Raw genomic sequence first — 18,664 nt, forward strand, 5'->3', positions numbered from 1 at the left:
TATCACAAGTTGTGATGTATGCTATAAATAAAATCGGTGAATAACCTTTCACCTACAGGTAAAATTCCACATTCTTAAAAAAACTTCACCACGTATTATTAGAGACAGCTAACCTCTGTTTTGTATGTGACTGTGTTTCAAACAATGTAATCATCACAAATCTAGCAAAAAAAAATCAATGATCCTACAAATAAGAGCTACTCTTCGCTTACTTTTTCTTTGAAATGTTTGTCTAGAAAAGTATATTTTTCACTGCACTATACGCGATGACACAACCCTTCTTACCATTATCATTGCTTTTCTCGACGCTTGCTTTGATCTCGACAACATCCGTAGCCGCAGAACATGACACCGTTCTCGCCTTTCCAGGGAACGCACGTCTTGATCCCAGATCAGAATAGTGTGCTGTGCCATCACAGCAGAGTCCTATTCCAATATGTTCGTAACGATATTCCCATCAGGGCGTAAATCAACTAGTTTTTCGAGATTCATAACTCACTCGTCGCTACGGGGGATTCGAGTTTCAAGAAAAGACGAATTGTGCACCGTGAGTGTGTGTGTCTGTAACATCCCATATATCGTTAGGGTGGTTCAGGTTTATGCTCACAAATGCGAGACTTTTCACCAATAAATTATTAAATCGAGACGCGTTTGGCGAAGACAATAACACCATCACTCATCAGGCATTCACGAGTCACGTTGGGTTTCCCTCCCCCCACGCTCGCTGTTGGTTATCCGAGCCGGATAAACAACGCTCTTTTCATAGAGCACAAACCGAGACGCTGCTGGCATTTTTTTCTACTCAATCTATTCTTGTCATGAACCGTGGGGTTCACGGTTAGAATCAAGAAACGGGGAGAGGGAATAACAAGTTGATTCTGCATCCCGATGGGAATTCAAAATTTACTAATTTGCATTTGACTAGGTAAAGACAAATGTTCATGCGGTTTGTTTAATATTAAAGCCTTAACTAACTTTTGATGAATAACTGAACAAAAGTGAGAACTTCTTCCACAGAAAAGGATTGCATCGATTTTCTCACCAGCAGCCAGTGGGCTTGAAAATTCTTTAACAATTATTCGAGCATTGTTCCAGATTCTTTGTCTCGAGAAAAAAAAAGTTAGTTCTTTGTTCTTTCAACCGCTGTTTGAAAAGAAACTGTGAAACGCTCGCGGTAAGAAAAGGGCGCCCGTTGGCAATTGTTGCGCGAGCAACGTTGAAATGGAAAGCTGAGCTCAATCCTATTTTCATTTTACTGTTAAGAATGCCCTGAGACCGTGCACTGAAATGTCAAGTAATAAATGAATTGACATCAGTATAGGCTCATTACCGTCCGGCGTCACTGGATGCAGTTTTCAGTTTGCTTTGTTGGTGCTCATTCATTTGATCGGTTGGACTTTCCTCGGGAAGTGTATGATGAGTTGCTAAGGCGCCTACTAGATTTCCTTGGCTTGTGGCGGCGGAGCATTTTATTTTTATACTCACTACCGACTTATTCTATTTTTCTTTCGATTTAGCACTGTCAGTGTAATCTGTAATTTTCCTGTTGAAGCAAAAACATACCCTTTCTTAAACTGCCTGGTAGTTTGAATTGTTTTCTTTCAACGATATCAGAAGTGCAGACCCCAAAGAAGTTGAGTAGAAACACGGCTCCACCCAACAGAAATTTAAAAATCATGGATAACCGTCCGTCCCCACAATGCGCATACAAACCGATTCAATGCATACAATGAGTTCGTCTCCATTAGTGAACGCGGTAGTGTCGTGAGTAGTGGTTTTGTCTTCTTCAGTGAATCAGTTTCCGCCCACATGACTAGCCAATCTTGTACTCTTTACTTACTATTCAAAATTTGAAACTTTTGATCGATTCAGTGACTAATTTGGAAAGTTTCAATAAATGTCTGTTTGATATTTGCAGTAGATTTTTGATTTCACAAACGATCGGTATTAAGTCAGATCGGACTAAGTCTCAAAACATAAAAAAAGAGATAAAGGATAAAGAATTCCTTCAGCTACATTCGGCTTTGGCCAGATTTGAAAAATGTAACAATAAACAAGAATTATGGCAAATATAAATTTCCAATTATAATATATAGGATGCTGCGATTCAAATTTTAGACTCGTTTTTCTTGAAATCAATATTGTGTGGGTTACGAATGAGTCTTAACTATATGTTGTACCGTATTATGAACATCTACGGTATCACTCTGTGTACTCACACGCAACGTGAGTGCGTACACGTGGAGTTCATCATAGCAGGCCTTGACTTTGACTTTTTGATCTGTCGACCAGCCTATAGGTAAGACGCACGATAACATGCCGTGCTGTGTGATTCCTTTCCTTGGAATACACAATGGCGATCCTGCCAGGAGTTGCAAATTGTCCGCTGCAACCCAAACCGAAACCCAGGATTTCATATAAAATCATGAAAGGAAGGAATCACCCAGCATGCAAAAAAACATGTTTTTTAAAGCGCTGCGTGTGGAAAATCATGTGTCACAAAGCGAGGTTAGGTTAACACAAGCATGGCTAATTTGAAAGCGCATCGGGTTGACCGCACTATTAAAAAAAGAACAAGAATGAAAAACATACCAGTGATTAAGTAAAATATAAAAACCTATTTTAATCCACCTAGCAGTGCAATTGTGTCTTTCTCAACCATGAATCACGAGAATGTGTGCGTTGTTTATATTCATTAAAAGCTTTTAAATGCATATATTACATTTTATTATTATACATCACATGACAACTATATACAGGAAAAAAATCATTACTCGAGTTCTAAAACTTTGAAAAAGAAAAAACAGCAACGGTAATATTGAGCTGAAAAAAGATGCAAAATCGACAGTCCCAAAAAGTCGATTTTCATAAAACAAAAATTTTTCGAGATAGCATAAAATCTCGACGTTTCATGCATTTTAAAGATGTTTGGCATCAAAAATACGAATTCGATTTCTGAAATTTCATGGAGTCCCCCCTTTGAAAAAAAATTTTGAGTTCCGGCTTATATAGGAATTTCATATGTGACCGGACGATTTAGTCTATATTTCCGGACCCATATAAGCGGCCCGTACGAAATTTTATAGACATCTGTGGGGATATTATAGCTATCATTTGGGACTAAGTTTGTGAAAATCTGCCCAACCATTTCCGGGAAACTGATGTGAGTTCGTCATCTTTGAAAGATGGCGGTTTTTCCCGGGCACTTCCGGAAACGGGTGGTCAATGTAGTCAACGAAAGTTTGGTTGGCCGTCGGTGACCTAGAACAGCAAATTGAAGTTGTTTGAGAGACATTTTAGCGAATTTTTTTATCTATTTTGCTTTCATCGGAGTATCGGTTTGAATCGCAATTTGCTATGTGATCGCACGCCACAACCCGTAACTCCGGAACCAGAAGTTGGATCGAGATGAAATTAAATAGCCATTTACGGGTACGCAATACCTTTCATTTGAGACCAAGTTTAGTTGAATCGGTCTAGCCATCTCCGAGAAACCGATGTGACTGTTATTCTGAATTTAGATACTTCCGCCGGGGCTTCCGGAACCGATGATGGTGGCCAATGTGGCCAAAGAGACTTTGAATGGATGTTAGTGACCTAATACTGCAAATCGAAGCAGTTGTGGTCATATTTTGGAAAATTTTTCACCTTTATACATTCATTGCAGAATTTATTAAAATCGACATTTTCTGCGTGATCGTGCTCACCACCCTGTAATTCCGGAACCGAAAGCCGGATCCATCAGAAATTCAATAGCAGCCTATGGGAACGTTGCACCTTTCATTTGAGACTAAGTTTGTCAAAGTCGGTTCAGCCATCTCTGAGAAAAATGAGTGACATTTTTGGTCACATACACACACAGACGCACATACACACACATACATACAGACATTTGCCGAACTCGACGAACTGAATCGAATGGTATATGACACTCGGCCCTCCGGGCCTCCGTTAAAAAGTCGGTTTTCAGAGCAATTGCAATACCTTTCTATTGAGAAAGGCAAAAAGAAGCGAATTGTATAATCGCCCTCGTGCTGCTTAATTAGACTAAGTAAGCGGATTGGGATGACCGCGACAAAAAATGTAATTTGCTTTGACAGTACGATACAACAGTACAGCGGATCGGGATGACCGCGGTGAAAGCGATTGATTGTCGTAATTAGTTTGAGCGGATCGGGATGACCGCGTTGCGTTGCGTTGTGATATTTATGCGGATCGGGATGACCGCGTCGAAAAAAACTACAACCAAATTCGGAATGGTCGCAATGGTCACTGAATTTTGTATAACCTAACCTCAAGTTTAGCGAAAGACGGTGGTTTTAACTAGCATATTATGCAAAGAGTTGAGAGATAAATGTTAAAGTGACCGAATTATTAACGGAAGAGAAAGTAAACAAAGAGAGTAACTCATTGCAGATATGTCGTTTTGAAAAAACGCTCAAGAAATGTTTGATTCATCTAGGAGAGCTAAGGGTTTCCGCCGCATATCCTCGCGTTGTTTACCTGCTAGCTTAGCTTCGTGATCTCTACGTTCGAAGAGTTCTTCGTCGAAGCTCGATTTACAGTGTTCAAGTAATGGTAGTCCACGTTTTATTTTTCGTCCGTACATCACCTCTTCAGGAGGTACCTTAGTGACACTATGAGCGACGGCATTGTGAGCATTAACTGCTTTCTTCAATGTTTCTATATGACTTGTTTTATTTGCAATAGCGGTTGCCATTGCTTTGTTAATTAATTTCATATAGCTTTCTGCAAGTCCATTCTGTTGCGGAATCAGGGGTGTCGAAAAATTTAAGGAAATGTCACGTTGCTTGCAGTATTGTGCAAAATCATGGCTGTTGAAAGGTGGTTCGTTATCCGTTTTTATAGATTTTGGGTACCCTTCTTTTTCAAATACATCATCAAGGACTTTTTGTGTGCATTCAAAGTTGGTTGATTTCACCGGTCGAGCGATGATGTATCTAGATTTATAATCAACGATTACCAGAATCAAGATGCCACCCAATTTTATGTAGGGTCCGTTAAAATCTAGCGCTACTGTTTCCCAGGCTGTCTTAGGAACGAATACTCTCTGCATCGGAGTTGGTCGCTCTGGTTTGCCATTAACACAACATGTTTCACATGTGTCGACCCATTTGGTTACGTCTTTTGGCATGCCGGGTCACCATACACGCTGTCGCATAATGATCTTCATTTTTGCAATCGACGGATGGCCTTGATGTGCCACTTCCAAAGCACGCATTTGAAGTGGACTCGGTATAACTGCGCATCCAGTTTTGACTACTATGCCATTCTCGACTGATAAATCGTTTTCGATCGAGTTGTTACTTTCGCAGATTTTGTGGCCAAAATCCGTTTCTAGGGCAGATATTACAAGTTGCAGGGTGTCGTCCGAATCGGTTGCGGTTTTAATATCGGCTTCAGTGAGAAATTCAGCTGGATTTGCCTCCAATGCTGCAATTTCCCAAGGGCTAACTTCTTCATCAAAGGGTTCATCGTCTCCGTCGTATAGTCTGGATGGTGAATCAGCAATATTCTCCATTCCCCGGACGTAGTCGACATCGTATATATATATATATATGGACTTAACCTGAGAGCCCATCAATCGGCACGTGTCAGAGCTCGCTTAGTTTCTTCTCGCGATCGATTTAGGATGAATGTAACACCTTGTGCATCCGTGCGGAGGGTGAAGTGTCTACCAAGTAAGAAATAGGAAAAATTGTCCACTGCCCACACTGCACCTATGGCTTCCCGTTGGTTTTGCGCGTATTTCTTCTCGGTAGTGGTTAGGGCATTGGATGCGAAACTGATTATCCTCGGTACTTGGTGTGTTCCTTCTTGTACCAGCACGGCACCTAAGGCCACTGGCGAAACATCGGTTTACAGAATAGTTCTATCGTTTTCTGAGAAAAAGCCTAAAGATATTGTGCAATTGATGATACCCTGTTTGACTAATTTGAATGCTTCTTGTTGCTCGGGTCCCCATGACCATAATTTGGAAGTTGTAGCAGCCCATAGTGGGCTTGAAATATCCGCAAAGTTTTTTCAAATTAGGGCTGAGGAACGACGCTAGACCCAAAAAATTTCGAAGCTCAGAGAGAGTCGACGGCTCTCTGTAATTTCGAATTTTCTCGTTGTCAACGTGAAAGCCTGTTGCATCTAGTTCATGACCGATGAACTTGATTCTAGTTCTATCGAACTCACATTTAGCTGTGTTCAACGTCAAATTATTTGCTCTTAGGATTTTGTCACTGTCCTACAAAATTCCTCTATCGTTTCTGCGAAAACCAGAATGTCGTCGATATAAACTATAAGATTATCGACGTCTTTAAGGATCAGAACCATCTCGCACTGAAAAATTTCCGGTGCGCAGTTCACACCGAACATGAGTCTGGTGAATACGGTACTTCTCCCGCTAGAAATGTTGTCAAGTCGCGAGACTCCTCAGATAATTCTAGATGGTAGAAGGCATCAGTGAGGTCCAGCTTTGTGAAATATCGCCGTCCGTGAGTTTGACACGCATTTCTTCGAGCAATGGAAGTCGAAAATATTCGCGTTTTATAGCTTGAGGTTTGCGAGTACCTTTTCTATTCGGTCGATTCTGTCAACATTGTTGGTATGTTCCACTGTTTCCTGACCTGCAACCTTTTCAGCTGTTGCCTCGAAAACTGTCGGAGATATGGACAAGCGTCTTGGTGAGTTGATTGGTTTATCGTTCGAATCGGTGCTACTTTTTTCGGCTGAGTCTCTTTCGTCCAGAACACGGATAGTAGCTACGCTATCGGAGGAGCTGTTGGTGTCACTGTCCATTGATTCGGTATCGTCTACATCGTCCTGAATTGAGTCTACGTCTTGCTCATTCAACTCGTCACTATCGAGCCGGCGAACGTATTTCCCATTGTTGGTCATTTTTATTCCCGCACTTCCTGATTTTTATCAGTCTGACTTAATAAATTCGTTTTTTTTTTTTTCGTTTTCTGGAATGATGAATGCAAATTTTTTTTTGGAGAATTTCAAAAATAAATTTAACTAATATCAGTAGCGCTTAACTTGAGGTTAGGTTATACAAAATTCAGTGACCATTGCGACCATTCCGAATTTGGTTGTAGTTTTTTTCGACGCGGTCATCCCGATCCGCTCAAACTAATTACGACAATCAATCGCTTTCACCGCGGTCATCCCGATCCGCTGTACTGTTGTATCGTACTGTCAAAGCAAATTACATTTTTTGTCGCGGTCATCCCAATCCGCTTACTTAGTCTAATTAAGCAGCACGAGGGCGATTATACAATTCGCTTCTTTTTGCCTTTCTCAATAGAAAGGTATTGCAATTGCTCTGAAAACCGACTTTTTAACGGAGGCCCGGAGGGCCGAGTGACATATACCATTCGATTCAGTTCGTCGAGTTCGGCAAATGTCTGTATGTATGTGTGTGTATGTGCGTCTGTGTGTGTATGTGACCAAAAATGTCACTCATTTTTCTCAGAGATGGCTGAACCGACTTTGACAAACTTAGTCTCAAATGAAAGGTGCAACGTTCCCATAAGCTGCTATTGAATTTCTGATGGATCCGGCTTTCGGTTCCGGAATTACAGGGTGGTGAGCACGAAAAGTGAAAAGTGTTATAGTGACGCCGTAAAAATCGAAAGAGAAAGTAAACAAAGAGAGTAACTCATTGCAGATATGACTTTTTGAAAAAACGCTCAAGATTTTTCATTATATTTAATTAACTCACTAAGGAAGTCCGCTCGGAAGTGAATGATGATACTTGGGATAAATCATAAATCGACACAGATCTTTCAATAGGGCCAAAGTCGCAATGTACTCAAATGGAGAAAAATCAGTTTCAATATACGGCGATGCTTTTCTAAATGTAGTTTTTATTGTAGGTATAAATTACTTTATGACCATGTTTTTCCGGAAGCATCTTTGGGTAAACCTTATGACAATATAACAAAGAATTTAATTCCTATGTGCTTTTAGTGGGTAGAAACTAAAAAAATGCTTACGCCCAATTTGCATCCCAGTCGTGATTTCGCCCTTCAGCAACCACCATTTGCGGAAGGGCTAAACGGTGTACATAATTTTCAGAAGGGCGCGGTAAAAGGGCTAAACTGACTCTGTCTTGCTGGGTAGGGCTGGGTAAATGGGCGAGCTTGACAGTATACTTTTTAATAGGGCTCAGCAAATGGGCGCATAGAAACCCAATGTAAATGATAGGGCGCGTGCATCTTTTCTTCGAATTTCATGAAAATATCGAAATATTCGAATGTTTATGTGCAACAACTATCGAGTAGACATGATCCTAGTAGATATTGCTTATCATTTATATAATAGAACCGCCGTTTAAAGAATAATTTTGTGAATAATAACCGTACGCCCGGTTCTGTCAAAAAATGTAAGTTTAGCCTTTATATTCCATATGAGAAGAAGGGCCTCAGTCGAAATCTCGAAGAAAATGCATGTTTCGCCGTTTTGTTTTCTTTAATTATAAATCGAACTAAAAACCATTTTAACTAGTTTTCACCTCAATCTTGTAGTATTTTTGTCGCATAATGTCATAATAGCGAAAACGCAGTTTGTTTACATTTGCGATTTAAGCCCTATTGAAAGATCTATATCGAAATGTCAAACAAAAACACGAGGGGTGACCCAACGACAGATAGATTACATCTGGGTGAAATTACACGTAAACCTATAATTGCCTAAACTTCTGTAAAAATAAGGTACAACACTGAAAAAATCATGGAAAAAAGAATGATGACATTGATTAAATAATTCATCATAAATCTTTTTGCTTTGTGAGGAAAAGGGAGATGTGTAGGTTACGAATGAGTCTTAACTATATGTTGTACAGTATTGTGAACATCTACGGTATCACTCTGTGCACTCACACGCAACGTGAGTGCCTACACGTGGAGTTCATCATAGCAGGCCTTGACTTTGCCTCTTTGATCTTTCGACCAGCCTATAGGTAAGACGCACGATAACATGCCGTGCTGGGTGATTCCTTTCCCACTCTTGTGTACTTGGAATACACAAATAAATTGTCACTTGGTCCGGTCTGACTTAACACCGACCAAATAAGTGTTCATCCATTCTTTTGAATGATTCGTGATTCACTTGCCCATCTCTACACCCAACCCGGTGGAGGTTCTCCTTCCTTTGCCCGACATAGGAACTGTGGAGCTTTACCTGGGTACGTTACTATGTTTTAATTGCCGCAAGGTTCTACCGTATCGATTTTGTTACTTGAGTCCCATGTCCGACCTATTCACGAAGCTATTCATAAAGCTGAAATCAATACAGTGAGGGTTAGGAGGCGATCCGAAAACAATGAATTCCGCACAAATAAGAAGTTGGTTACGCACAAATGCGTACGTTGGTACGACCGCAAAAATGCGTTTCACGCTTTAAGGCTCAAGTTACCTCAAGGCTTGGTAGTATGCGTAAGAAAAATTGTGTTCAGCTTTGCCACCAGATTATCCATTTAAACCTTTTCAAAACTCCAAAAGAAGAATATCAGTCGATTTATTAGATCATCACGATTCAATTCATGCAAAATACCTGCTGGAAAAACCATCGGCTTAGCTGGATGGTGCTTTTGAAAAAGTGGCTGTGATTTTTTATCACACTACCACACCGAGCTGGGGTACGCAACACAACTGCGCAATGAAAAAACCACAGCCACTTTTTCAAAAGCACCATTTAGCTAAGCCGATGGTTTTTCCAGCAGGTATTTTGCATGAATTGAATCGTGATGATCTAATAAATCGACTGATATTCTTCTTTTAGAGTTTTAAAAAGGTTTAAATGGATAATCCGGTGGCAAAGCAGAACACAAATTTTCCTACGCACACTACCAAGCGTTCAATTCTAACACATGCTTAAAAAAGGTAACTTGAACCTTAAAGCGAATGAAGAAGCTGGTTGACTATGAAATGGTCGGTGTTAAGTCAGACCGGATTAAGTCGCAAAGCATAAAAAATGAGATAATGATAACACTGGGTAAATAATTTCTTCAGCTACATTCGGCTTTTGCCAGATTTGAAATATTTAACCATGAACAAGAATTATGGCAAAAACTAATTTCCAATTATGACGCAAAGGATGCTGCGCTTCAAACTTTGAACTCAATTTTCTCGAAATCAATATTTTGTCATTTAGGCCGGTCTGACTTAACACCGACCAAATGCTGAAGTGATCTACCGCGCATATCCGTTATTTTTTTATTTATACAATATTTATCTTCATAAAACCTATAAGAGTCTTAATTATATTATGGAGGAGGAAAATCCCCTTTGACTATGTTAGTTGTAACGATCTTTAAACGCACGCAAAAAGCTCACTATCTTTTGGTATACACATGGACAAAGTTTCCCGTTACATTACATTTATCTTAACAAAACAATAATCACTTTTAAAATAATTGTCCATGTTTATCTTATATGCTAAGTGAGTCATCTAAGCCTATTTTTAAAAATTTTATGCTATCTTACATCCATCAGAAATGAAAATGATAGCCTCTGCTAGTAGCACGTATCGATACAAACTGATTCATCCACCAGTCGTGTACAGTAGAGATGGTCGGGTTCTGTAAATTTAAGCTTCTCGGGTTCGGGTAGGGTTCCGGGTTTCCAAATTTGAAATTCTCGGGTTCGGGTCGGGTTCGGGTCGAGTCTGGGTTTTTGAAATTTTGGACTTTCGGGCTCGTGTCGGGTTCGGGTTTTTCAAATTTCAAATTATCGGGGTCGGGTCGGGTTCGAGTTTTAAACAAAACAACCCATCCATCTCATGACATGTTCGCGTCTATACACAAAACGCAGTCTTTTTTATAGTAGTGAATTATACTTCGTAATACGAATGGATGACACATATAACCGTACCAAATGTTAGCACCTCTGAATCGCTAGAATTCGTCGTATTTTCTGGTGCTCAAATATTGTATTTTTTCATTCTTGCATAAAATTCCTTCTCTTCAGATTCGCAAACTGCCTGAATTATTTAATTTTTTAAACGAACATTCATGCAAGAGCATTCAACAATACGTGTTTCACATCTAAAATATCTTTGCGATTTATTTTTCATGATAATTAGTAATAAACCAAGTCAACAGGAATTTATCGGAAAATATCGGTTCAACTTTCTATAATGGAATATAAATTTCGACAGGTACTTTAAAACCGATACTTAGCCCGCGGCGACTTTTTCTCTACGTAAACGGTTTAGTGGGGTACATTCGTACCCCAGAACCGATGCTTTTTTGAAAACCAATCGCCAATACAAACGTTAAAAATACAGCAATATGCAGTAACAGAGTTGAAACAGGAAGGCGTCAAAGGAATAGGTAGAGCCAGTGCATTGTACGTGTATATAAAGTATGTTCCAGAGACTGGGCTGCAGAAGATAACGAATCGAATGATGCATCTTGCATGCTATATACAAATCATATTCACGAATGTGTTTTGACTCTTTCATCCGCAAAAGCAAAAATTACGATACCGATCCAAGCGCATTTTCTAGTTACTTTGCTATAGTGCTTTGTTATACCAAATAACATATACTATTATTCGGCAGAGTTGGAACTTATACAATTCTACACAAGTTTCTCGCTTACTATGTATCGATATTTTGCTTTTAAAAATATATAATTTCTTTTTGAATTATGTACACATGACAAAACACTAACGCAAACGGTTTTGTGGGGTACATTTGTACCCCAAACAAGCCTTAAGCAAGCACTTTTAAATTGGTCAAATGAAACAAATAGGTTGTACCTGCCTTCACGAAAGTTAATTAATCAAATTGGTTTATGATAAAGATTGCTTGCAATTAAAATAAACTGTAACGGAAAAATAAGGATTTGAACTCATAAATTTGGTGGTACTTTGGTGTCATTATGGCGGCTCAAATTTAAAAGGGCACATTATTTTTTTTAAAGCAGATAGTTTAGGCCAAATTTATTTGGGTTTCGTTGTTCATTATACTCATATGGTGATGGGATAATAGAACCACTATCAAATCAGTGGTACATATATGAAACAAGTTTTTTTTCTGTCAGATTGTTCCCAGGCTGAGCTGTTGCATGATCCGGATTCCTTTATGAAAATATATGAATTTCCCCGAACTTAACGAATTGATCGCAAAAATTTTGTGTGTTCTGTTGAAGCCATTAACGGATTTTTAAAAGTTTGGAGTCGTTCCGAGAACTCCATTGGACATATCGAAGCATCTCTATTGGCGCGCTTACCGTATAATCTGAAGCATAAAATAACTAAAATACCCAATCATAGATCGTCCTAACGCTAATGATGGGACATCAAGAACACGTCAGAAAATGATTGATACCCTTCGATACAGGTTTGACTGTTCCAACCAGTAACGTGGGTGACGTCATGTAAACTGTCGAATACGAACTGCCAATTGCCATAGCTTAATTTATTACATGTAATAAATTATACGAAACTGCCTTGCAGAAATTGTTTCTGATAAAAAATCAGAAATTTTGGTTAAGTACGACGGACAAGGTTGTTGGAAACTGTGACCATTAAGCTATCTCTTTCCCCATCGGCGCCTAACTGCCGATTTAACTTAATTTCCGGTTAAAATATCAACGATTTATAAGTTTCTCAGAACGTTACAAATTTGACGTTCAATAATAGTAAATATAAATGCGGATTCTACTCGGCAGTGATTTGTTTTGCCATATGCAGATATAACTCAATGCGTATGGTGCTACTTCAGATTCGAGTGATTCTACTATTCTTAGATAAGTCAAGGGTCCAGCTTGGGTGCCTAGAATTGAAAATCTTCGAGATCTTTGGTTGATTCTCCGTATTAGCAAGTTGGATTCAAATAGGGCTTCTCAAATTTTAAATTTTTGGGTTCGGGTTTTCAAATTTTAAAATTATCGGGTCGGGTCGGGTTCGGGTGTTACAAAATTTTCATTCTCGGGTACGGGTCGGGTTCGGGTTTTTAAGTTTTAAAATGTTCGGGCTCGGGTCGGGTTCGGGTTTTTAAATTTTCATGCGCTCGGGTTCAGGTCGGGTTCGGGTTCGAAAAAATTGAAACCCGACCATCTCTACTCAGTATCACCACTTCTCAAATTTATCTGAGCTACATATATCACAAACAACTGAACTTGTATGGTAATGTGTGCTATGAGCGCCTGACAGGCAGTCAGCACGGAAAGCAACGAGTAGTAAACTTAATAACTCATTCTCCGACACAAAGGAAAATATTGAGTTTTATTAATCCGAAGAACTGATGTAATACTTTTCTCGTAAAATTATAGATCTTATTTAATTTCACTTTAGTAAATTTGGCGACATCCTTAACCATGTCACGCAGGAGTTAGTATGCGCTCTGAAAGCTCCATTTGGTGGTATTTTAATACGGCGAAATTCCCACTTTAGTATTAATAAACAGACATAAAATTTTACATCCTGACATGAAAAACCAGCACTGCAGCGATGACTTGATTTCTTTCGACTTTACGAGTTTTTGTTTGCCCCACAGAGAGCAAGAAACGTCCCGGATAAAGTCAGCCGGAATAAGATTAAAACTATCGCTTTGTGTTGTGTGCTTCACAACTTTGCTTACCGTCGCGTCGGTCGGACCTGCTGCAGACTAGGGGAGGTGAGAAAAAAAAACGCCGCCAAGAAATGAAGTCTGAAATCTTCTTTGGCTGCGACTTGAGACGGATTAAAACAAATCCCTTGTGGGGGGCAAGACCCTGCATAAGACGTCGCACCACACCGCATCGCAGCAGGCCGACGTCGGCATACGGAGAGCGGTCGGATTTTATTTGTTCTTTCATTATATTGCTACGGAAAAACGGTATCCGAAGTGATAAGGAGAAACATAAACATACGCCATGATCTACTGGTGTAGGGTGTTTGGCCTATTTTAGGCATGGAATGTTGCCAACTTATAATTACTCGAGCTGCAACCCCCAGTAATCCGTTCCGATTGTTTTGTTTTGTTTCTAAAGAAGTGCTATTGATGCGTATTAGATTCAAATGGTAATAGAAGGATAACTCAACATTTGAATATTTTTCTTCGAATGTATGAAAAGAAAAGCGAAAATAAAATCATTGAAGATATTATCGAAAGTTTTTTACTCGAAAATAGACAGACTTACCCCTGGTCGTTCCTGACTTGCGAAGGAAAACTTTAGCTGAAAGTAAAGCTTACGATGCCGCAAAATATTTGATCAGTCGGACAAAGAGATTAAAAGTTGTTCCATTATGTTTTATGAGCTATCAAGCAGCTACTACTAACTTCGAGGTATTGTTTTAGGATAAAAGAATATTGAATAAAATATAACTCGAAGGACTTTGATCAACTCTTCCATTTAAGTATTGTATCTTTCTATTAAAAAAAACTCGAAATGCGATGGCGAACTTTATTCTACGTTTCTACCGTGAAAAAAACATCTCCATTTACTATGCTCAATTTGCAGAAAAAAATCATAGCTTGACTGACGCCTCTTCCACAAACAGGATTATTTGATTCCAAAAAAATGACTAAGAAGGTATTAAAATCGTTCATCCCTATTTCCATCAATTTTTTACACCAACCAACCTGAACTCAATTGTAGACCCGTCGGAGCAGCGTAAAGTACGAGTAGGATGCATTCAGCAGAGATTGAAACATTTCCAGCGTCATCGGATACACATTCCCGATCGTGATCTGCGAATACATACATACAACAGACAGAAAACAGAAAAGGGTGAGATCGGTGACAGTATGAATACCGTTCGCAACCAACTAGCACTAATGGAGCGCAATAATTACCGCTAATGGACGCTGCGCTCGTGCAACCATCAAAATAATCATCTTTTTGACCGGGGTGCTAAAGTTGAGCCAAGCGCTATTGTAGTACAGTGAGTCGCCGATTTCCAGGCTCTGCAAATGGTGGTACGTGGTGGTCAACCGTCAGAAATAAATCCGCTCCGGATGTGATTATCACCTACCTGCTCACGGACCTCGTTCGAGTGCCAGTAGAGGGCGTACATTTGCGACAGAATCATGAAGATGTACGATCCAATCATTACCATCTGAGCTAGTTGGTTACTCTGGTATGATGATAAGTTGTAGTAGGCGATGCGATTTGTTCCGTTACCACAGACATTCGGAGTGCGATGTTGGAAAATGCAGCAGCAGCAGCAGTAGGCGGTGAAAGGAAGACAGATTGCACGTGTCAGACTGAGAAAATTATGGGCTGCGCGCCCAACCACCCTAAAATTATCCGAGAATGGCATTTAGATTTCGCCCAGGACAATACTTACAATGCTCAGGAGAAATAGTAGCGCGCATAGCATCATACCGAACGATAGCAGCTCCAGCAGGAAAATGTAGGTCACCAGCTCGTTAAGGTCGCCAACGTATCTGAAATCAAGAAGAAAGTTGCAGACATTATTTGTTAAATGGTAGATGCAGCCAACCTGAGAATAGCGCTTCTATTTCTATATTTAATTACAAAGATCTAATTACGTCCATACACAGAGAGAATAAATTCGAATTTTTGCAACAATTTATTTCCGATAGAATGAAACTTTAACTTGTGACTCGTGCCTTAATTAACTCGCTCGAAAAGACCCAGGTAATGGTAAAATGGATGTCGAACAAAATTCGTCATCGAAAACATAGATTTCCTGTTGAAAGTTGCACACATTGAATTCAGTCAAACCACATCTCCTTGTGAATTATAAATAATCCGCATTTTTTTGGAAGACCTGACACTGAAATATTCAGCCGATACAGGTATCCCGAAAGATCAGCTTTGTGATCTGCTATCTAAATCAAGCGAAGGACATTACTGACGACAGGTATTTTATAAAAGACTACCGTGTTTACATGCCCGCCCACAAAGTAGAGATCGACGGTATGACCACTAATTCGAATTTGTTAGGCGTAGATTTACTAAAGCACGGATTTGGCTATTTCAAGGAACTCCAGTGAGGAAAGATTTTGAATGGCAATGACCCAGTGTCGCAATTGCGCTGAGAATCTTTACAATGAATCTGGTATATGGAATGTGAAAAAGCGTGACTATTGTGGGGAGAGCCCACATAATCTATTACCAGTGGAAAATCGTTTTGCAGAAAAGTGAGAGTGTGACAAACATTTTTTGTTGGGACCTCTGTTACGACACCTAAAAACTATAGTTAGATGCGATTCCTTGAAAAGGTTATTTTTTTTCTGTTAAGAGTCCACCAAAAATAACAGCTTAACGAAGCGCTTATACAAAGCTTAATCAAACAGCCTCTGACCTTAGAAACTCGAGGTCAAATTAGGAGTTTCCAGCGTTTTCAGGAGCTTCAAAAATTTCAAGTTACTCGACATTTCATCCAGAGATTCAACTTAGCGCAGGACTGGGTGGGCTTATGTTGGACCTCGGCAACTTTATGATATTGCAACTTTATGTAATACCGAGAAAACTTAGGGGAACCCGGGGCTATTAAGACAGTGGGGGTAATTCGGACCCCCTCGATTTCTCAGAAAATAGCCAGACTTTCTGACTATCGTACATATTCATGGAACCGCTATTCTGAAACATTAATTTTGAGAGCTGAATTTGATTCTTTGTTCTTTGTAGAAAGGGGATACAACGTGTTTCATTTTTTGCCATCCTCAAAACAAAAATGATTATGATGGTAAAACCGTGATTAAAGCAATAAATAAAAGTGAAAAACTACAAGGGGCAGCCCTATGAGGTTGCACGAACTGTAGACGTAGGACTATACTACTTAATGTAAAATATTTATTTTCTTAGTACTTAGTGTGTGGGAAAAAACACCCGGACCGGTGAAGAAAAATCAAATTTTAGACAATATAATCACATCTCATGTATAGAACAAGCTTTCTAGTTGCTCTCAAACAGATTCTAAAAGTTCAAACACCCATGGATAACCCCAAGTTTGTAGATGTGTTTCGATGCCACAGGATTGTAAAATGGTTAATATTATGTCACAGACAAACAGACGTAACAGCTTGAAGAAAATTGTAAAAAAATCATCGCCCACGGTATACTAGCGACACCTGTTGAACACATTGCACAAAATGGATTTCTGGCAACCATAGCAAAAAAAAAATTTCAACCGAAGTCCTGGCAACAATGCCCATACCACTTGTCAAATGCAACATGATAAATGAAAGGTAAGCATTGTTGCAGTTGTTAAATTTGAAGTGCGATATAGAAAAATCGGCTATGTTATGTACTTCAATTCTCTCATGGGTAATTGGCAAATATAAAGAATGTAGAGTAACGACTGCATTTTTAAAACTCAACACAACCATTTATTGTTACGGGAATTTAGCAACACCAAAATTATTTTTCTTTTCGTGCGAAGTAATCAATTCTAGTCGTTCTTTGGCCGATTCTTGTCTCTGCTTACTCTTTTTCGTCGCTCTTTTACCGTCACCGACCGGTATCGTGCAATGATTTTGAACAGTTCATGCCTTGGACAGTTTGACAGGAATGCATTTTACGTTTCTGGACCATTTTGTTAGTTTTGGTTTGCATTAAAGATGCTAAACGTCTTAAGAGAAAGACTCGCCATCTCTGTTGTTTGTTTATCTGTCAGTGTCATTCCAATCGAGCACGAGACCTGTCAGAAGCACCAAATCCTAAAAAAAATCGCTTCGAATCCTTCTCGAACGAGGGCCATTGTCAGGTCTCGTGCTCGATTGGAATCAAGAGGATGATATGACGTCATATTGGTGTAGTCAACATAAAAAACTTTGCTTGTAACAAAATTAACGAAATTTGTCTAAACAAAAAGAGGAGCACTTTAGTTCGCATCAAAATAGAGAAAGTGTGCATTGTTTTCTATTGTTTACTACTACTGCTGTTTGTTGATGACATTTCAAGCGATTTTGACGTCAAACTGACCCTCCATTGATCGGGCGGTGGAAAAAGATGTTACCTATTGTCAAACTATGTATGTAAAGATAGGGACGCCAGTTGGCTGATTGGAATTGATAGAGATGGCGAGTTGTTATCCATAGGGATTCGGTGTCGATAGTTTGCATAAGATGAAAATGGCGGTATCCAATTTTTCTATGTATAAGTCATTTTTATTCGATAAAACCAATAAAACAAAAGGATATGAAGAAAAACAAACAAATGACTTTACAATTAATCGGTTGATTCGATATAAAAGTGTCCCTAAGTGTTCCCTTTTCTCATTCGGCTCTTTATGTTTATTTCCAGGGTCGCGGACGTCATGTTTAATGTTACATGTATAAAAGTATTACACTTAAAGTGACGAATGTTCCCACCTTTCTTTCCCTTCATCTTGATTTTCAGGTGGTGCGAAGTGACGCTGTATAGTTATGTGTCAAAATCGCTTCACTAGCGCCACGCTCGGTGATATGGCGCATTGTTCTTAATTTAAATCGACCGTTTTTTCTGTGGGCGATGAAAATTCATCTCGTGTTACGTCTGTTTTGTCTGTGATTATGTCATGAAAATTCAATTCTTCCGTGACAATTTTTTTTGCCTGTGAAATGCCCTGTGTGTATGCAAAGCTCATGATTTGTTGGGATATTAGCATTCATCGGAAAATGCTTTCCAACGCTGCGCATTGCATACATACAGGACATTTTGCAGGTCACCAGAAGCTGTTCATTTTACCACCGCCACATGTTCATTTTA

At 39.3% G+C, this 18,664-nt stretch overlaps 1 protein-coding gene across 1 annotated transcript in view; it reads right to left on the minus strand.

Moving 5' to 3' along the window:
* Positions 1-14,444: 14,444 nt before the first annotated feature.
* Positions 14,445-18,664, minus strand: part of LOC131678667 (odorant receptor Or2-like) — a 128,560-nt gene continuing 124,340 nt past the window's right edge. Inside the window, exons 4-7 of the mRNA XM_058958911.1 lie at positions 15,294-15,393; positions 14,979-15,080; positions 14,800-14,910; positions 14,445-14,694 (exon numbers count right to left, since the gene is read on the minus strand). Of these exons, the coding sequence (XP_058814894.1) occupies positions 14,593-14,694; positions 14,800-14,910; positions 14,979-15,080; positions 15,294-15,393 (415 nt within the window). The 3' untranslated portion in view covers positions 14,445-14,592. The remainder of the gene's footprint in view (positions 14,695-14,799; positions 14,911-14,978; positions 15,081-15,293; positions 15,394-18,664) is intronic.

This window comes from Topomyia yanbarensis, chromosome 2, assembly GCF_030247195.1.
Source record: "Topomyia yanbarensis strain Yona2022 chromosome 2, ASM3024719v1, whole genome shotgun sequence".
NCBI classification, from domain to species: Eukaryota; Metazoa; Arthropoda; class Insecta; order Diptera; family Culicidae; genus Topomyia; species Topomyia yanbarensis.